The sequence below is a fragment of the Solanum pennellii genome, chromosome 8 (genome assembly GCF_001406875.1).
Source record: "Solanum pennellii chromosome 8, SPENNV200".
Taxonomy (NCBI): Eukaryota; Viridiplantae; Streptophyta; class Magnoliopsida; order Solanales; family Solanaceae; genus Solanum; species Solanum pennellii.
Window position 1 is genome coordinate 29868886 of NC_028644.1, and position 21150 is coordinate 29890035.

The 21150-nt window shown below is 36.2% G+C and overlaps 1 protein-coding gene across 4 annotated transcripts in view; it reads left to right on the forward strand.

Annotated features, from left to right (window-relative positions):
* LOC107028190 (dnaJ homolog subfamily C GRV2) overlaps positions 1 to 21150 on the forward strand; it is a 58297-nt gene that overhangs the window by 34628 nt on the left and 2519 nt on the right. For 2 of the 4 annotated variants that reach the window (XM_015229233.2, XM_015229234.2), the window contains 10 exons: positions 1512 to 1735; positions 1824 to 2168; positions 9927 to 10221; positions 10782 to 11219; positions 11290 to 11635; positions 11711 to 12051; positions 12142 to 12609; positions 12755 to 12879; positions 16367 to 16490; positions 19969 to 20037. In XM_015229233.2, coding sequence (XP_015084719.1) covers positions 1512 to 1735; positions 1824 to 2168; positions 9927 to 10221; positions 10782 to 11219; positions 11290 to 11635; positions 11711 to 12051; positions 12142 to 12609; positions 12755 to 12879; positions 16367 to 16490; positions 19969 to 20037 — 2775 coding nt within the window. Of the gene's footprint in view, positions 1 to 1511; positions 1736 to 1823; positions 2169 to 9926; positions 10222 to 10781; positions 11220 to 11289; positions 11636 to 11710; positions 12052 to 12141; positions 12610 to 12754; positions 12884 to 16366; positions 16491 to 19968; positions 20038 to 21150 lie in introns of those variants that run through there. The other 2 variants (XM_015229235.2, XM_015229236.2) reach the window with 2 other exon arrangements.

Here is a 21150-nt window from a genome sequence, read left to right on the forward strand (position 1 = left end):
AAAGCACTGTCCCTGAGAAATATTTTGACAGTGTAACGTCTGAGGTTTCCTAAGCTTCCGTGAGCATTGTGCCTAAATTAATACCATTACAAGGATCAGAACTTCGTGTGGCAAACTCTCGAAAGAGCTTCCACACACTAAGTTAATTCGTTTCCGAAAAAATATCAAATTATCTCTGGTATATTAAGGGTCGGCTCATATCAAGATCACATTGGTTGATTTCCAGAATTTTGTAGCAACCCACATTGTTCTTGCCATATCCTTGCAAGTTTTCTGATAGCGTTCGTAATATTTTTTTTTAGTTTGTTCTCTTCATTACTTGTGTTGATTCTCTCACACAATTTTGAGATTATTCTTTAATTTCTTGAAATTGTTGTTGGAATTCTTTTCAACCCAATAACATGTGATAAGGACTTGAGAAGTTTCGCTGCAACCTGCAAGAAATGATCTTCAAAGGTTTCTCGTTAGGAAATGGAATCCAAATAGTGAATGGTTGAATTGTTTCTTTACTTAGTCATATTTTGTTTGTTCAGTACAAGACGTTTAACCAGACATCTTCTGAGATAGTTTCTGTTGTTCTACATGTAACAATGTAGATTTTCCTATATTAGTTGTGCAAATAAGTTGTTGGACATTTCTCACCTCATGAGCTAACTTTTAAGTTTGAGTTATACCCCATACATATTTTTTTAAACACAGGTTTTGTTAAACGGTGAATAATAATATATTGATTGATATGTAGGGATGGCCTGATCTAAAGGTGTCTTATGACTAGTTTCATATGTTGCAGTAGACTTCTAATCACCAGCCTTGATTTTGTAAAAGTATACCTATAATTAATGAGATGGAGATCATATATATCTACGCTGAGGATATTCTGTCAGGTGAAATTTGAGCACGAATCTATGCACATATCTTATGCATGAAACCCTGATTAAAAGTCCCTTCATATAATCCTTCTTCACTAGTCATACCTTTTATTATACATCCCTAAGATAGTGATCAATAAATCATCTCGCCTCCTTACCAAGTGTCTGACCAAGTCTTTTAAGTGACAATTCTACTTTTAAGTGATACTCTATGAATGTTTGTTCCACCTCTTAGCTTTATTATGACTTCCTTGCGACATAGTATGTGGAATGAGTCCAGAATTCAAATAGATAATCCATATACAGGAGCTTGATATTTCAATTCTTTCGCTCTGTAAATTTTGAGGGCGAGAAGAACTGCGGCATAATTTGTTTTTTCCTGTAAAGAAAGGTGGAACACCCTTAAGTTTACCATTTTTTAAAAAAGGTGGAACACTTTTGAGGAAACCCAAAGAAGGTATGTGCAGATATTCTAAGTTTGGAGGGAGTAAAATATAACTTGTAGATGAGTTTACTGCCTTCATGATTTGGTTGTTTCTTGCTTCTAGTTTTGAAAATATTGTTGTTCCTACCATGTCCCTTAAATCCGCATGTATATTTGCTTATCTTCTTTCTTTCTTCTCTCTTAAACACTTTGGTCAGGCTACAATGCAAGGACTGCAAGGTCCACAGGTTTGGAGATTATTGCTTTTATTGAAGGGACAATGTATTTTGTACAGACGACATGGAGATGTATTGGAGCCATTTAAATATGCTGGTTATCCAATGTTATTAAATGCAATCACCGTGGATAAAGACGACAACAATTTCCTTTCTTCTGATCGAGCATCTCTTCTTGTTGCTGCATCTAAATTGATATGGCTAACGTCTGTTCTCTGAATATAATTGAATTTTTATTTCCTATACTACACCTTTCAGCTATATGAAACATTTTCATGCTTTTTAATGTGTCAGGTGTGCATCGTCTTCACTAAATGGTGAAGAACTTGTAAGGGATGGAGGAATACAACTTCTTGCAAATCTTCTTTCCCGTTGTATGTGTGTAGTTCAACCAACTACTCCTGCAAGTGAACCATCTACTGTCATTGTCACAAATGTGATGAGAACCTTTTCAGTGTTGAGTCAGTTTGAGAGTGCCAGAGCTGACATGCTTGAATTTTCTGGCTTAGTTGATGATATTGTACATTGTACTGAACTTGAGCTTGTACCAGCTGCTGTTGATGCTTCCCTCCAGACGATTGCTCATGTTTCTGTGTCCTCTGAATTTCAGGATAACTTACTTAAGGCTGGTGTTTTGTGGTACGTGAATTTTTTATATCACCCTTCTCAGATGAACTGCATAGATTACTGGAACCACTGCTTAGAACAGATGGATCATGATACTTTCTGAAAAGAGTCAAAGCTGTTGTTTCTTATAGCCATTACTTTTTGCCTAATTCTACCTCTATTGTAGCTTTTTGTTTCCACTTTCAGGATGAGCTAAACAGGTGATGCACCTGGATCTGCTTTCTGTTTTACCTTTGTTAATAAGTTATTTTCTGTTGATATCAAAAAGGTCTTCGAAAGCTTTTTTTAGGAACCACATATTTATAAATGTCGTACGTACTCAACTTAACAGAATATTTTGACAATGAGTGATTTCTGTGATGGTTACTTTCCATTTACAGAACAGGAAACTATTAGCTACTGCTCTATCTTTAGCTTTGTGAGTTAATGATGGGTTCTCAATCATGCTTTGCTCGTATCCTATCCATTTCACGTAGTATGTGTCCATTTTCTGAAATAATACTTTGCTTTATTTGTGTGAGAAATATAGGAAAAGAATTTGTGTCTACATTATTACATTAAAACCCTATTTATAGACCCTAGAATGATCCTTTACCTAGTAGGATACTATTTAGTATTCCTATTCCTATTCGAATAGGATTATATAGACCTATTCCTATTCTACTAGGATTGTATAAACCTATTCCTATTCCAATAGGATTGTATAAACCTATTCCTATTCTATTACTCCCCCTCAAGCTAATAAGCTAGTGTATACAATTCATGTACCTAGCTTGTTACAAATGTAATTAACATGAGGACCAATGAGGGGCTTGGTGAGATATCTGCAAGTTGATCTGTCGACTTCACAAAATTGACAATTATCTCAATATGCTTGTCTTCTCATTTAATATTGGATTTGATGCATTATGTCAGGAAACACGGGGATAAAATTCCAATGTTGAACTTCCCAAACCAAACCAGCAAAGACAACTTTAGACCAAAAAGTGAATCACATAATCGACATACAAGGCTACTAAACTCCCCTGAGCAACAAAGTGCTCAAAAACCTAGTATAAAGTATATGGATCAGGTTGGAATCAATAGATGAGTTGATATTAAACAAGTCATCGAAAAACTGTCTGGAACATGCTCATATGCCGGAGTATTAGATTTGATGGCTAGAAGTGGTCACAATCTAAGAAATATAATTATATAGGTAGGGTCGGAATGATGTCACGACCCAACTAGAGAATAGAAATTATATAGGATAGTTCGAATTGATGGAACCACCGCATTGAAAAAGAGAAATAATATGGGTAGGGTCGGAATCATGGCATGACCCTAATGAAAGAGAGGTATTATATAGGTAGGATTGGAATGATGGCACAACCCTACGCAAATCAGATTTGAGGATTCACCGAAAAGACACGGTGCTATACAACTCAGATATGAGAAAGTAGTTTGGAAAATAAAAGCTATGGCACTACGCAAATTAAATATAAAAAGTAGTCCGGAGAGATGCACGGTGCTACACAAATAAGATATGCAAAAATAAAAGGTAGTCAACAGAAGGATGGCATAATGCTATACAAATTAAATATGAAAAAGTAGTCACCGAAATGATGACATGGTGCTACACAAATTAAATATGAAAAAGTAGTTACGGAATGGTGGCTTCCGGTGGCACGGGGCTACACAAATTAAATATGAAAAAATAGTCACCGGAATGATGGCACGGTGCTATAGAATTTAGATATAAGAAAATAGTCACATGAAAGATACACGGGGACCCAACTTTTGCTAACATAAGCATTGACCAGACGGGCGACATATATGAGCAATAGCCACCTGCTGACAGCGGAAATTCTTTGATTTTCTACAATGATCATAGAGGCTGTGATACTATGTGAGAAATATAGAAAAATAATATTATTTAATTGTTGTTGTGTCTACATTATTACATTGAAACCCTATTTAAAGACCGTAGAATAATCCTTTACCAAGTAGGATACTATTTAGTATTTCTATTCCTATTCGAATAGGATTTTATAAACCTATTTGGCTATTCCTATTCTAATAGGATTGTATAAACCTATTCCGATATCAAAATAGAATTTTATAAACCTGTTCCTATTCTAACAATTTGTATGCTTCCTAAATATTAATTTGTTATACCTTATACAATTAATTCTTTGCTTTAGGATCCCTTCTTTCTTTCTTGAAATGGCAAGTATTATTTATGTCAAAACTATCACTAGGAAAGTGCTGTGATTACATTCAAAACAAGAGAAGAAGAAAAATAATCTACCGGAATCCCAAAAGACTAAGCTATACAAAAGATTTTGTGAGAAATATAGAAAAAGAATATTATTGAATTGTTGTTGTGTCTACATTATTACACGAGACCCTATTTATAGACCATAGAATATAATCCTTTATCAAGTAGGATACTATTTAGTATTCCTATTCCTATTCTAATTGGATTGTATAAACATATTCCTCTTCCAATAGGATTGTATAAACCTATTCCTATTCTAATAGGATTGTATAAACCTATTCCTATTTCAATAGGATTGTATAAACCTATTCCTATTCTAACACTCCCCCTCAGGCTAGTGCATAAAATCATGTACCTAGCTTGTTATAAATGTAATTAACACGAGGACCGATGAGAGGCTTGGTGAGATATTCGCAAGTTGATCAGTCGACTTCACAAAATTGATAGTCAATCTCAATGTTCTTGTCTTCTTATTAAATGCTAGATTTGATGCATAATGTCAGTAAACACAAAGATAAAATTTCAGTGTTGAACTTCCCAAACTAAACCTACAAAGACTGCTTCAAACTATATAGTGACTCACATAACCGACATACAAGGCTACTAAACTCCCCCTGAGCAACAAAGTGCTCAAAACCTAGTATAAAGCATATGAATCATGTTGGAATCAATAGATGAGTTGATATTAAACAAGTCACCGAAAAATTGGCTGGAACATGCTCATATGCCGGAGTATTAGGTTTGATGTCTAAAAGTGGTCAAAATTTAAGAAATAAAATTATATAGGTAGGGTCGGAATGATGCCACGACACAACTAGAAAATAGAACTTAAATAGGATTGTTCGAATTGATGGAACGACCCTATTGAAAAGGAGAAATAATATGGGTAGGTTCGGAATGATAGCACGACCCTAATGAAAAAGAGAAATTATATAGGTAGGATTGGAATGATGGCACAATCCTATGCAAATCAGATTTGAGAAGTCACCGGAAAGACGAATGGAACTATGCAAATCAAATCTGAGGAGTCATCGAAAAGGCACACGGTGCTATGCAATTCAGATATGAAAAAGTAGTTCGGAAAAAAACTCACGGTACTACGCATATATAATTTAAAAGTAGTCTGTGGAGATGCATGGTGCTACGCAAATAAGATATGCAAAAAAAAAAGATAGTCACCACAAGGATGACATGGTGCTACACAAATTAAATATGAAAAAGTAGTCACTCGAATGTTGGGGAGGTGCTACAAAAAATAGATATGGGAAAATAGTCACTAGAAAGATACACGGTGACCAACTTTTGCTAACATAATTATTGGCCGGACGGGCGGCATATATGAGTAATAGCCGCCCGCCGACAGCGGAAGCTCTTTGATTGCTTACCAAGATCGTAGAGGCTCTGATACCATGTGAAATTAGGTCTTATGCCTAACTCACACCCTAAAAAGCTAACTCAAAGGGAGGAGGATTGTCCAAGCCTTATAAGGAGTCCACCCATCTCATTAACCACCGATGTGGGACTTTTGTCATTCTTTAACACCCCACTTCACCCCCAGTGCTTAGCATCTGGTGCGTGGGCAATTTTGATTTTTTGGGATCCCCAACATCGGGTGAGACGGGGCCTGCTCTGATACCATGTGAAAAATATAGGAAAAGAATATTATTGAATTGTTGTTATGTCTACATTATTACACGAGACCTTATTTATAGACCATAGAATACAATCCTCTATCAAGTAGGATACTATTTAGTATTCCTATTCCTATTCTAATTGGATTGTATAAACATATTCCGATTTTAATAGGATTGTATAAACCTATTCCTATTTCAATAGGATTATATGAACCTATTTCTATTCTAATAGATTCGATGAACTGCAATAGGGATTTGGCATCATCTATCCGTTCCACTTTACACCAAAAAGAAATCAAAAGTATACATTCAGATTTAGTTTCATTATATTGCTGTCGTTTTTGCTTCAAAACATCTTCTGTTCCCTATGCCTCTAAATGCATGCAGATGGAGTTCCAAGCCTTCTTCAGTTTCTTAGATAAGTCCTCTTTGTACCAGCATAAAAACAGATTAGCAGCTGAATTGGGCATTGACCTTTTTAAGGTTCAAACATTGAAGAACATATGCCAAATCTGAGAAGTAAAAGGACAATGAAAAAAAAATTCTCCTCCACACAGAAAGCATTGACTGACTAGTTGTATGCCTCTCTTGTGTAAATTTTAAGTTGTCTTGAGTCACAATCTTCTTTGATGACTAGCCATATAAAGCACATCGCTTAAGCTGGTGCCTTAGAGCTCCAAACCTTCTTCCATGAGCCATAAGTTTCTTGGTTGGCTTCTTTTACTAACATGCAGTAGCATGACTTCACTGAATTGGAACCATCTCTCTGCCCTGTCCAAATTAAATTATCTTCACTGATGTTTAAATCTAGAGTTGAGGAAAGAAGACCAAAGAAATCAGAATTCTGCCCATTTTCCAATCATTTAAGTTTCTTCTAAAGATGATCAAAAAGTTGCCTTCTTTACTTTGTGTGACACTGAGGTTAATGTCCACTGCTAGATTAAACAGGGAGGGGAACTTCTCTTTGAGAGGGGAGTGCCCAATTCATGTATTTTGCGTGTTAGCAACCTTGTTCATTTCCAATTTTGATACTAATGTTGGAGGAGAAAGAGGCTATAGTGCTCTAATATTTTTGTCCAGATACAACTCCTTGTGGGGGTGGTCAAGTTAGTGCACCACATATTCATCAAACGATATTTCTCTGTTATGATATTCCTCCATATAAACCATCGACTTCAACATTAAATCTTTATAGCCATTTTATCAGAACGCTCGTATTTTGCATTCTTAGATTCTTGATACCTAGTTCACCATATTCATTCTTTGAAATTACAAGACTCCACTTTACCAGGCTAAATGCTTCACATTCTCTGTCCATTGCCAAATGAAATGTCTCCTCATCTTGTCTAGTTTTTTTTTTTTTCCAATCCCCCCTCTTGTCCCTAAATGGTAAGCTCATAGAGATGGAAGAATCTCTGTCTGGCAGCCCAAAATTGTAGCCATAACTTGCAAATCCAGCACTTGACTAACTGGTAACAAACTATTCTTAGCCAGTAAACGTGTGGACCTGACACAGCTCCCAAAAACATCTATTGACTTTCTTCTTGATCACAATCATCAGCATGGAGAGATGTGAGATCGACAGGTTACTTTGATGTCTACTGTTCACTTTGAATCGCTTAATCCAGTTTTCAGTTACAACATATAGTTAAGGAGCTTGCTTTACCTTCCATGACCAACAAATATAAAAAGAGAGATATTGGATCCCCTTTTGTAAGGTCTCTTTGAGTAGGAAAGAAGCCCTGTGGAGAGCCATTGATGAGAACCAAGAATCTGACAGTACTTATTTAATACAGTATCCACTTTGCGACTTACTTCCAAAGCCCATATCTCTGTGGAAATTGAGTAGAAAATCTATATTGACATGATCGTATGTTATTTTTTTTGTGTCAATTTTATACATTAATCTTTGTTTTGTCTCCCTTTTCCTGGAATCATAACATTCATTTGCAATAAGAGTTGTATCCATAATTTGTCTCTGTTTTAAGAATGCCACGTGTGTGTTGGGAACTAGCTTGGGCATTATCCGTTGGGTTTGAAAGAAACAGTGCCTCATGCCGAAGCTTATAAAAGAAACGTCTATTATTAAATGATATGACCAATTGGCCTACATGTTTTTAAAACTAATTAAAAGCATAAAAATGTATTGAGAAAATCTCCCCACAAGCAAAAGTCTTTAAAAAACTGCATTGTAGATCCTATCGTGTTCATTGCATGAGAAGAAGGGTCTTCAATTTACAGGGTTCCATTCTTTTCCGGTAAGGAATGAATAACTAAATATGAAAGAGAACTATATTTTTTTCAGGAAAAGTTAAAGCATTTCTGGTAGTACTTCTAACTTTAGTAAAACTCAAATATTGTAAGAAAGTCAGGGAAAACCCCTAAATTATTTTCTTTAAGTCTCTCTGTAAGTAGTTTGTTTGACCATTATCTTGTAAAAACTTCCAATTAGATTAATGGATCTAAAGTTTTTAAACTCTCTAGCTGCCTTCTGGGAATCAAGTAATATATAAGTAGGCATTGAAGCTTTTTTCAAATTTTTCCTGTTGGTGGAAATGATCAATAACCTTCATTAAGTCTTCTTTCACTCTAGTCCAACACTTCTGGAAAAAAACCCATATGGTATCCATCAGATCCTGGAGCTTATGACCAGTACATTGGTTTTATTTATTTATGTACCTCTCCTCTTTGAAAGGTCTTTATAGCCATGCATTTTTCTCGTGAGAAATCTATGTTGAATCACTCATATTATGTAATGGTTTCCAAAACTTCTATTTCCGTGTATAGTTTCTCATACAAATCACAATTTCATTTTTTATCTCTCTGGTTTCTCCAAGGTTGTCTCTTCCAGTACTACCTTGTCAATGTGATTTATCTTTTATGGGCATTGGCCATTTTCTGAAAGCATTGATGTTTTTGTCCCCTTGCTTCAGCCTTAACACTCTGGATATCTGCCTCAAGATATCTCCTCTGCTTTGGACATGTCCCCCAATTCCATTGGAGTGCTAACTTTTTCTTAACATTTCTTCTTCAGCGACTCCTATCTTCCTTTTTTTTTTATATAAGAAAAGTAACTCTCTATCTTCCACAAATCTGTCCATGTATTTTTGTGATTTCATAATTCTCAGTAGCCTCTTTAGACCACTCTTTCAATTTCAGTTTCAATTTCTTCAGTTTTTAACACGATTGAAGTCCAGACTATCTTCTTCAATAAAAGAGGACCACCAACTCTCCACCATATCACAAATTTCTCTTGTCCAAGCAACCAGTTATGAAATTTAAAATACTTGGTATTCTTTGCTATATGATCATTTTGAGTATCACAAAATAACAACTATTTCGTACACATTGCATTTCTAGTTATCTAGAATATATTACTCCAATCTATTTTTATGTGGATTAGTCAACTGGCGAGGTATTGTTATTTTTATAAATTTAAATTGGATTAAGTGTCTGGAAAATAAAACATGAAAAATTAAAGAAGTTTATTTAAAAGTCTATCACATTGTTTTGATTTATTAAGTTATTTACCTAATAGATCAGAGAATCGTATTTATAGAAAAACTAAATTGAAATAAAATATCATCGTCAAAAGCATGAAGTGGGGATCAGAATTGAAAAAGAGGTGGCGACTCCACCTCCAATCTATCAAAAGCCTCCCCTTCTATCTTCCTCTCCTTCTGTTCAAGGGCCCTTTCCGACCTTAAAATAAACCATGAAAATTGACCTCTATGTCACATAGGATGGATGCAGTAAAATCTAATGCCTGGTTTCTTGATGTTGAATTCTTTATACTTTATTTTTAAAACTTTAAGCTCTTTAAAGTTTTCTTGTACAAGTCATTGGCATTTATTGTCTTGTGCTTGTCTGCTGTAGGTACCTGTTGCCACTGTTGTTTCAATATGATTCTACTGCAGAAGAGACGGACAAATCTGAAGCTCATGGTGTTGGTGTTAGTGTTCAAATTGCAAAGAATATGCATGCTGTACGGTCAGCTCAGGCTTTGGCAAGACTCAGTGGTTTGGGTACTGATGAGAATCAGACACCATATAATAAGGTTGCAGCTGATGCGCTTAGCGCATTGCTGACACCAAAGCTTGCCAGTATGCTGAAAGATAAATCTCTCAAAGACTTGTTATCCAAACTAAATTTGAACCTGGAGATCCCAGAGGTGATTGCTGCAGATCTTTAAGTTTACTTGGTGGATCTTTCTGTTGCATATGCAAAACTGAGTTTTTTCTTTTACAGCTTTCCTGAGAATGGTTAAGGGTAACCTTTTTTAATTTCTGGTTGCCTCCGTTTTATTATTATTTCTCATTTGTGTAGTGCTGCAGGAGTTCCATTATCTCCTGTAGGGAGTAACAAAAACATGGTTTGCCACAAAATGTACCCAATTACTCTATACTAACAGGCATCTCGTGCAAGTTAGTCCTAATATGACGACGAGTATTTTCTAACCCTTAAATGCTCTTGAGCTTTTCTCCTTTTCTTGTTTTTGGTTGACAAGACTTTTCTTGAGAAACTATCTCTGGGCATGTGAAAAACGGCCATTTAATGAATGACATCCTTTAGATGGACTTGAAATGGGGTTTTTCCATATTGCACTCATAAACTCTATTGTTGATAGATTGTTTTCTTTCTTCTTTTTCCATCTCTATTTTTTTTTTTGTCTGAAAATGCTCATTCTGATTTTCTCAGTCCATCTCAATTTGCCATTGCTTCTGAATGCAGATAATTTGGAACACTTCAACCCGCGCAGAACTGTTAAAGTATGTTGACAAGCAGCGTGATAGCCAGAGTCCTGATGGTTCATATGACCTAAAAGATTTGCATTCCTTCACATATGAAGCATTGTCTAAGGAACTTTTTGTTGGAAATGTATACTTGAGAGTGTACAATGACCAACCAGATTATGAAACTAGTGAACCTGAGGTCTTCTGTGTAGCTCTTGTTGATTTTATATCATGTCTGGTACGGAGTGATGCTGCAGTGGGAACAGATACTCCTTCAATCACTGGGACATCAGAGTTCCAAAATGATATGATTAATGAACCACATAATGAAGAGCAGTTATCTAATGATGATTCAACTTCTTCAGATGTGAAACAGATGAAGAAAGAGGAAAATGAATTGGTTAATAAATTTCGCTTTGCTCTAACCGCACTCCAGGTACACATGGGAATCATTTGTTGCGTTTAGTATGGTGATCTGATGTTTGACATATGCATTTCTTTTTCAGAATCTCCTGACAAGCAACCCAGATTTGGCATCAGTTTTTTCTGCGAAAGAAAAATTGTTACCAATTTTTGAATGCTTTGCTGTTCCTGTTGCTTCAACAACCAATGTTCCTCAACTGTGTTTAAGTGTCCTGTCACGCTTGACAACACACGCTCCTTGCTTGGATGCTATTGTGTCTGATGGATCCAGTCTGCTTCTTCTATTGCAAATGCTTCACTCCTCTCCTAGCTGTCGCGAAGGAGCTCTCCATGTTCTGTATGCTTTAGCTAGCACACCAGAGCTTGCATGGGCAGCTGCTAAACATGGTGGAGTGGTCTACATTCTCGAACTTCTCCTGCCTTTGCGAGGTAACTTTTTTTGCCGGCATTCTCTTCTAGATCATTATCCTAGACAGCCTAAAAATATTGAATAATGTTTTGCAGAAGTTCCTCTGCAGCAAAGAGCAGCAGCTGCATCATTGTTGGGAAAACTTGTTGGGCAACCAATGCATGGACCTAGAGTTGCTATTACTCTGGCTAGGTTTCTTCCTGATGGCTTGGTATCTGTCATCAAGGATGGTCCTGGTGAAGCTGTTGTGAGCATTCTTGAACAAACGACAGAGACTCCAGAACTCGTGTGGACTCCAGCAATGGCTGCTTCTTTGTCTGCTCAAATAGCGACCATGGCATCCGAACTGTACCGTGAACAGATGAAAGGCAGTGTTGTTGATTGGGATGTACCTGAGCAAGCAACTGGCCAACAGGAAATGAGAGATGAGCCTCAGGTATTCATTTTGATAAATTGCACATTTGGCACCATTTTCCAGAACTACTCTTTTTTTTTGTTTAAATGGTGAATTTTTATGGTGATGTAGGTTGGAGGAATCTACGTTAGATTATTCTTAAAAGATCCAAAGTTTCCTCTTAGAAATCCGAAGCGGTTTTTGGAAGGTCTATTGGATCAGTATCTTTCATCAATCGCTGCCACACATTATGATGTCCAATCTGTTGACCCTGAACTTCCTCTTCTTCTATCTGCTGCTCTGGTGTCATTATTACGTGTGCACCCTACTCTTGCAGATCATGTTGGATTTTTAGGATATGTACCAAAACTTGTGTCTGCGGTGGCATATGAAGGGAGAAGAGAAACAATGGCCATCGGGGAAGTGAAAAATGTTGACTACTCCAAGGAAGAATATGAAGCTGATAGTAGCTCAAAGCAGCCCCCTTCACCAACGCTACAAGAGCGTGTGCGTCTAAGTTGTTTGCGTGTTCTGCATCAACTTGCAGGAAGTACAACGTGCGCTGAAGCTATGGCAGCTACTAGTGTTGGGACACCCCAGGTATGTGCTTTACCAAATGCATAACTTAGAATAAGTTGAGATATTTGTGTTTCTTGGTCTCTGCTGTTTAAAATACTTAAAAACAAAATACTTTGCTGCAAGGTCCTGCTTTAATGGTCATTTGTGCCTTTGGTGCGTTTTTCAGGTTGTTCCCCTTCTGATGAAAGCTATTGGATGGCAAGGTGGAAGTATTCTAGCTCTTGAAACATTAAAACGTGTAGTCGTTGCTGGAAACCGGGCTAGGGATGCGTTGGTTGCGCAGGGACTCAAGTGAGTACATAAGTTAATTATGTAGCAAGTTAGTTTTCGTACAGATTAAAAATTAGTTTTCTATATGTTGGAGTTGCTAATTGCTTTTCAGAATATAACTGAGATAATTTCTTGTCACAAATCTCACCATCAAAAAAAAATAATTCTCTTTCACAGTCTAGTTGGTTCTGATAGTAAGTTGGAGGTTTTTCTCATAGAAAGCTATAGGCAGGGTGTTGGAAATGACCGAGTCTTGATCAAGTACTATTTTATTGAAGTGTGCTTTATAATATGTTTCATTTTTTTTTTGGTACAATAGATCCCCAAAGGAGTTAGAGCCTGTTTGGATTGACTTATTTTAAGTGCTTTTAAGCTGGAATAGCATTTAAGCACTTTGTTTGAGTAAGATAATAAAGTGCTTTTAAGCACTTGTTTTATGCCAAAATAACAAAAATGAGCCAAAAGCCATAAGTTAGGATTCCTAGCTTATGCTTGTGAGCCCATCCAAACATGCTCTAAGTGATGCATAGTCCACAAGGTGCAGCTTTGAACCAATGCTATTGTTAGGTTTGGCCAAAAGAAGGTAGAGGAGTGAACAGTTAGTTTTCGTATTTAGGCTTGACAGATTAAGAATTAGTCTTCTATATCTTGGAGTTGCACTAATTGCTTAATTTGGTACTTATTAGAAATTAGTTTTCTATTTCTTGGAGTTGCACTAATTGCTTTCCAGAATATAATTATGGTAATTTCTTGTCACAAATTTCACCTGTAAAAAATGAACTTTTTGTCACAGATTCTGTTTGGTCCTGAAAAGTAAGTTGGACGACTTGTTTCTCATATGATGCTAATTGGCAATGTGTTCCAAATGACTGAATCTTGATCTAGTACTATTTTATCACAATTTTTCTTTCTAGCATGTTCTCGTAATTTTTTCTTTACCAATTTAAAAGGAAAGATATGTTGTCATTTTTTCTTTTTTTACAATAGATTCCTAAAGGAGTAAGTGATACATAGTCCACCGGGTGCAGCTTTGAACCAATGCTATTGGCAAGTTTATCCATGTTAGAATATGAATAGGAACAATAATAGTAAATACAACATATCTATCTGGAAAAGGATTATAATATAGTGTCCTAGTTGGAAAAGGAGTCTAATGTAGTGTCCATAATAGAGTCTCAACGTAGTAATGTAGATACACAATTCAATAATATATTTTTTTCAATATTTCTCACATGGTATCAGAGCCTCTACGACGTTGGTAGAGAATCAAAGAGCTTCCACTGTCAGTGGGTGGCTAGTACCCACTCCGCTCGTCTGGCCGACAATTGTGTTAGTAGAAGTTGTGTCACCGTGTATCTTTCTTTGTGATTATTTTCCCATATCGAATTTGTGTAGCACTGTGCATCTTTCTGATGACTACTTTCTCATATTTAATTTGCATAGTATTGTGCATTTTCTCGAACTACTTCATCATATTTGATCAGTGTAGCATTGTACATCATTCGGGTAACTACTTTCTCATATTTTATTTGTGTAGCACCGTGCCATCTTTTCGGTGATTACTTCCTCATATCTGATTAGTCTAGCACCATTCCGTCTCTCCGATGACTAATTTTTTTATATCTAATTGGCGTAACACTGTTCTTTCCGGTAACTACTTTCTTATTTGTGTAGGGTTGTGCCATCATTTCGACCCTACCCTTATAATTTCTGTTTTTTGGTAGGATCGTGCCATCATTCCAATCCTACATATGATTTCTATTTTGCAATAGGGTCGTGCCGTCATTCTGACCATACCCACAGTTCTCTTTCTTTGTAGGGGATCGTGCCATCATTCAACCCTACCCATATAATTTTATTTCTCAGATTTTGACCACTTTCAGGCACAAATCTAGTACTCCGGCACATGAACATGTTTTAGACAATTTTTCAGTGACTTTCTTGTTTAATGTCGACTCATCTATTTATTTTAAAATGGTCCATATATCTTTTATACCATATTTTGAGGAAGTGTTTGGCAAGGTTAAGAATAACTTAGAATAAGTTAAAAATCAAAAGTAAGCCTCCCCTACTTTTTGATTTTTTGATGTAAAAGTTAGGGGTGTGCATCGGTCGGTTCGGTTCGGTTTTACATATAATCGGTTCGGTTTATCGATTTTCGGTTTTAAAATATGCTAACCCAATAACAAACCAATAAGAAATTTTTATCAGTTTATCGGTTTTTGATGTTATCGGTTCGGTTTCGGTTAACCCAATAAGAAAATGTCGATCAAATAATATATAATAGTACGTATGTTATAATTACATGTTACCAACTTACCGCCAAAACATAATAGAAAACTTTGAATGTTGATCAAATTACTAACATTCACAAACTTGCAAAAGCTATCTCCTACAATTACGAACTAGAATTAAAATTAAAATAAAATATTTCAATGAGACAATCTTGAACAGTTGCTTGATCCACCAGATAATCAACAAAGTTCTCACCAATTTCCTAACCAAAAAATCACATAGCCTGAAAAGCTAATATTGAATCTATTTATGTATTAAATTATGTATATTTAATATTGAGGAAGGGTAAAGTAGTAAATAACTATCGTCTTATTGGGTTATCGGTTTACCCAATAACCCAATAGGAAAAACCGAAACCGACCCAATAACCCAATAATTATTTTTTCTAAACCCATTAAAAACCCAATAACCCAATAACCCAATAACAATAACCCAATAACATTTTATCGGTTCGGTTTATTGGTCGGTTCGGTTTTTGCACACTCCTAGTAAAAGTCATTTAAGTTTAATTTTTTATTTTCGACTTTCAAGCTACTTTTTTTTTAAGTCAATCCAGATGGACTCAGAATTTGATATGTTTTATGTTCCTGCAAAGTCCATGACTCTAGGATTCCTAATCCATAATCAAAATTTTATTTTGATTGGACATCGATGGTCAATTGAGAATTATCCCCAAATCTATCCCCAAGGAAAGAAACCTATTTTGGTGTAAGATTCATGATCAGAACATGTTATAAGGATCAAAGAAGGTCTGAAAATGTTACCTCAATGTTCTTCCTTGATCCCCAATGTTTGACACCTGCACCCCCCAAGTTATGCTCAAAAAGTCACCTAGTGTGTTTGCCTCTGCTATGATTTGAACCTAAGACCTCATGGTTTCAAGTCACTCCATTGGCTAAGTGGTCACACTGTTGGGTGCAATATTAGCAAACTCTGAACTGTCCTTGGTGGTATTTTTATGGTTTGCTTGGCACTTAAAAAGTATTCTCAGTTTATCTTTGAAACTGCCCTTATTATATTCTTTTATGGTTTGCTTGACACTTAAAAAGTATCCTCTGTTTATCTTTTAGAAATTGTGTGGGTGTAATGTTTTCTTTTTATCACGGATTTCCAACAAAATTAACGAATTTATTCAGTCTGAAAAGGATATTCTTTGTACCCTACCTTCTTCCTCACTACCTTACCTACACTCGAATTGCTTTCTTTTATATAGGGTGGGACTTGTTGAAGTACTCCTGGGCCTTCTTGATTGGAGGGCTGGAGGAAGAAATGGACTTCACTCCCAGATGCAGTGGAATGAGTCTGAAGCATCCATTGGCAGGGTGCTTGCAGTTGAGGTCAGTGTGTCTTATTACTGTTACTTGATTTGCATGATCTGTAGTCTACTTTATCTTGTTTTAAGTATCTGGTAGTACTTCCTGTGTCAGCTCATAACTGGCAATAACCGGTGCTTGATGATTCTGTCCGTTTTGGTTCATGCTTTGTGAGTCTGTAAAAGTCAATTAATGATACGATCACTGTGGAATGAACTTCTTTGTTGGTTTTCCTAAATAAACTTCTTGAATTTGAGAAAGCCTTTTTTAGGACTTAAATCTTTCACTATTGCAGCATTTTTGAGAGCGTGAAGCGACAAGGCCTCAGTTTGCTTAAAGCGTGAAAGCAAAGCACTTCTTCCTCAAAGTGAAGTGCAATTTTTTAGGGCTCATTGGAAAGAAAGATTACGTGCGGCTTTTTAAAATTTTTTACCCAGAGACAATGCATAACAAATGTTCAATTTAAAAACTAAAAACTAGACTCTACAATATGTTAAATAGGACAATTAAAATCAAAACTAAACCATAAAATCAACATCCTATTCTTCTACAAGATTGTCAAAATATCTAATTCTATCATCATCATCATTATATTTCCTCTTTTTCTCATCAACTAAGGATGAACTCATAACTACTTCTTTTCTCCTCCTATGCGAGCTTGAACATGATGTACTCCCTCTTAAACCATAAAGCTCTCCCCAGTTCCACTTGCCTCCGCAACATCAACCCTAGTGAAATTAGAATCGCCATCAACTACTTCTTCATCTTCATGATTTTCAGGGACTCCAATTAGCCATTCCTTAGCCTCACCAATATTATCCAAACAAATTGGATCAATGACATTGCCAGGTGTTGTTATGGCGTCTCAATATTCTATTGTATTAGATAAAAGATGAACTCTTGATCATTGAGGCTCTTTAGGGTGAATCTATTCTTCTTCTTGTTATGAATCTGCAATGAAGTTGTGGCAAGTAATTAGTAGGAGTTAGAACAATAGAGATATAATTTAGTTTCAATATACTAAATGTTTCTTCTTACATGTTCAAACATACTCCAATTCTCTCACATCCTCATGAGCTACAAGTTAGACATCAAACTTCGATGGCAAACTTTTGTAACTTTGGAGTGGAGCAACCATAATGCTTCCATTCAACTGTAGAAGTAGAAGTGTAGAACAAATAATCGAAAGTCAATAAGTATTAAGAAATAACTTTAGAGCTATAAAGAAATATAGAAGCACTTTCCCACCTGGTGATGTTATCTCTCTGTCTAATAGCCATTGGACCCCCAAAAAGGCCCTTAGCATTTGCGTCACAGTACTAAATTGATTCGTAATTTTATCTTATTAAGAAGCATCAGGGATCAACTTCTCGAGACAATCATATAATTTCTTCCACACTTATTCATCTAGTAAATTCCTCACTTAGTTATCATAAAACACTTCCTGGTAGGAGGTCGCAGGTTCAAATCCCACCAGAGACAAAATCACCAGTTGTTTTTTTCTATTATGTTCTAACCTCGATGGATAGAGCCATAGAGGTACTTGGTACCTATTGCTAGAGGGAGTTGGCAGGTATCCTGTGGTATCAGTCTAGGTGTGCGCAAGCCTGCCAGACACCAAGGTTATAAAAGAATAGTTCCTAGTTTAGAACATTGCTAGCTACATGCAATGATTGGTGACGTTGATCCGACCACCTCTTTATATTTCAGCTCGTCATCATACGACTCTTGAATTTCCTTGTTAGCCCTACCCATAGCTTCATAAATGTAGCTAAGTGGTGGTTTTTGTTCCCCATCCACCAAACCAAATGAAGTACTTTAATAGAAGAATCACTTATTTTGAAAGCATGAACAACATTGTTTCAAAAGGTTCTTTGTCATGTTTAACATTAAAGATGTTTGAACAATGTAAGAATGCACTCTTAACTGCCCGAGTGGAATCTGTATTGAAGGGTACTTCCTTGAAAATGTCACTGAACATCAAATATATAAAATGAACTCCATAAATATGTTAGGATCGAATTCACGCACACACACTAGAGATCATTTTGATGCAATCTGTAGAAAAGTTGCTAACATCAATTTATTCAAGAAACAAATTGCTTTTGGAGAATTTACCAACGCATTGATAATCATTTTTTAATTTCTTGCTGTCCACTTATCCATCATGTGGAACATCCATATTTGTTCCATTCTACTTTATGAACTTCCAAATTTCATTTTTTGTGTCTTCCACTTCTTTAGCGATAAGTACCTCTATTTCATGATAAGCAGTGGGCTTCATTCTTGGACCAAACTGGCCTACAGCCTCAATGAAGGCTCCAAAGGCATCAGTTTGATTGACACAATTGAAGGGGAGGCCTGCATCATACATTTATCTTATAAAAGTTGTAACTGCACAATCCCTTCAATCTCCTTGGCTACATTTTTTGAGGATTGCCACTTTTCTTTGCCCCATGCCATGGATTTTGTGGGAAATAACAATCTATAGGATCTTTAGTCTTGCTGGTAGATCCACAACTTGAAGATAATTTTTGCCCCCTTCCTCATTTTTCAGGAAGCAACAACTTATTAGCTTCACCATTTTCCATTTTACCATCCTCATCATCAAAAATGTGCACTTGTTGATGTTGCATTTGAGTTTTTAACTCACAATCCGTGAATTTTTTCAAGTCTTCCTTCCCATGTGCCTGGCATTTTGGACAAGCCGTGACGTTGGGGTTACTACTGATGACATGAATTTATTGATGATTAATTCCCCCTTTTAAATCTTGGTACAAAAGAGACATCTAAGCGGGATGTTCTTGGTCTCGCTCAGTTCATGTACATATGTCCAAGCCGGATCTTTCTTTTGATCTTGTGATGCCATTTACAATCTGTTAAAGAGCAAAAGAATTAAAATTTTCTGCTATTTTAATTGAAAAAACCCACTGGAAATCAACTTCATGAAAGAATTAAAATGCAGCTATATCAAATTCAGTCTTTTAAAATATAAGAGCGACAGAAGATTAAAACACCGAGGAAGAAGAAGAAAAACAAAAAAAATGACAAGGAAGAATAAAAAGAACACCTCAACAGCTTGAGGATTCTTATGTTGAGAAAAAAGCAGCAGCAGCTTGAGGAGCTTTTAGCAGAAAAATATGTTGCTGAAGAAAAAGTGGTGCAGCAGCATTTAGAGATCGTATAGGTTCACCCTCTGTAAATGTTGCTGGTCAAAACTGTAAATGTACCCTTGAAGTGAGATCCTGTCGCCTCGTGTTGTCACTTAAAGTGACTAAACAGCAACTTCCTATAACACTGCGCTATTGCCTATGGACTTGGTGACTGCACATTATTGGAGAAATATATTATGTGTATAGTGCCCTTGCTAGTGAAATGTTGAGTATCTGAAGAATTTTATTGCTGTGAAGACATGTTTAACCATCCTCACTCTTTGCATGTTTTTGCCAGTTGTATATTTCTTGATATCCATTACTAACTAGTATTAAAAATACTTGTCCAGGTTTTGCATGCTTTTGCCGCAGAAGGGGCCCATTGTACTAAAGTTCGTGAGATACTTAATGCTTCCGATGTAAGTTCCAAACACGTAAACAGTTTGTGCTTGTCATTCCAGTTTTTTATTGTTCACAACTTTTTCAAAATTCTGAGGCTTTCCCCGATGTACTGAACTCAATTCTTTAGTTCTTGATGTTACTGTTAAATTAGGCCTTTGGCCTAACTCACACTTCAAAAGCTAGCTCAAAGGGAGGAGGATTATCAAGCCTTATAAGGAGTCCACCCATCTCAATAACCACCAATGTGAGACTTTTTGTTTTTAACACCCCACCTCACGTCCAGTGCGTAGTATCTTGTGCGTGGGCATTTTGGGTAATTTTTGACCCATCTCAGAACCAGTGCATAGCATTTAGTGCGTGGACAATTTTTTTTTTGGGCCCCAACATTGGGTGAGATGGGCCCTGCTTCTGATACCATGTTAAATTGGGTCTTAAGCCTAATTCATACTCCAAAAGCTAACTCAAAGGGAGGAGGAATGTCCAGGCCTTATAAGGAGTCCACCCATCTCATTAACCACCAATGTGAGACTTTTTGTTTTTAACACTCTGCGATTGTCAAGAATGAATAAATTTATCTAGAATTAGAGGAAAGGAGCAGAAATTGACTTGTTGGTATAAGGTTAATTTAGAATCGTTTGGAACATGCTTGTGCATACCTAATAAATCTTTGGCTCAGAGTCTTATAATTACAATAAAGTGAAATATCAATTGTTATTGTCGTCTCTTTAAAAGAGGTTTATTGGCAAGGAAGAGTATATCTTAGAACCTTGATGGCGACACCAAAGTGCACATTAAGCTAGGTGAAGAGCTCAACACTTTTTGAGCCTCTTTTCAGGGCTTACGTGTGCGTTTGACAACACTGTTTTTGAGTCGTTTATGCATTTCAAGCAATGTACATCATTCCCCATCGTTCATCAATGGTTTTTCTTTCTCTTTTTTTTTTTTTGAGAAAGATCAATGGTGTTTCTTTCATCCAACAACTTTCCTATAAGCCGATAATGGCACTACAATCATGCTTAGGTACTACTTTCAACGCATAATTTCAATCCAAGAATTTTTGGCTTCCAATCACCATCACATAAATCTCAACACTTAAATAGTAATCACAATATCATGCATCTGTGATTAGG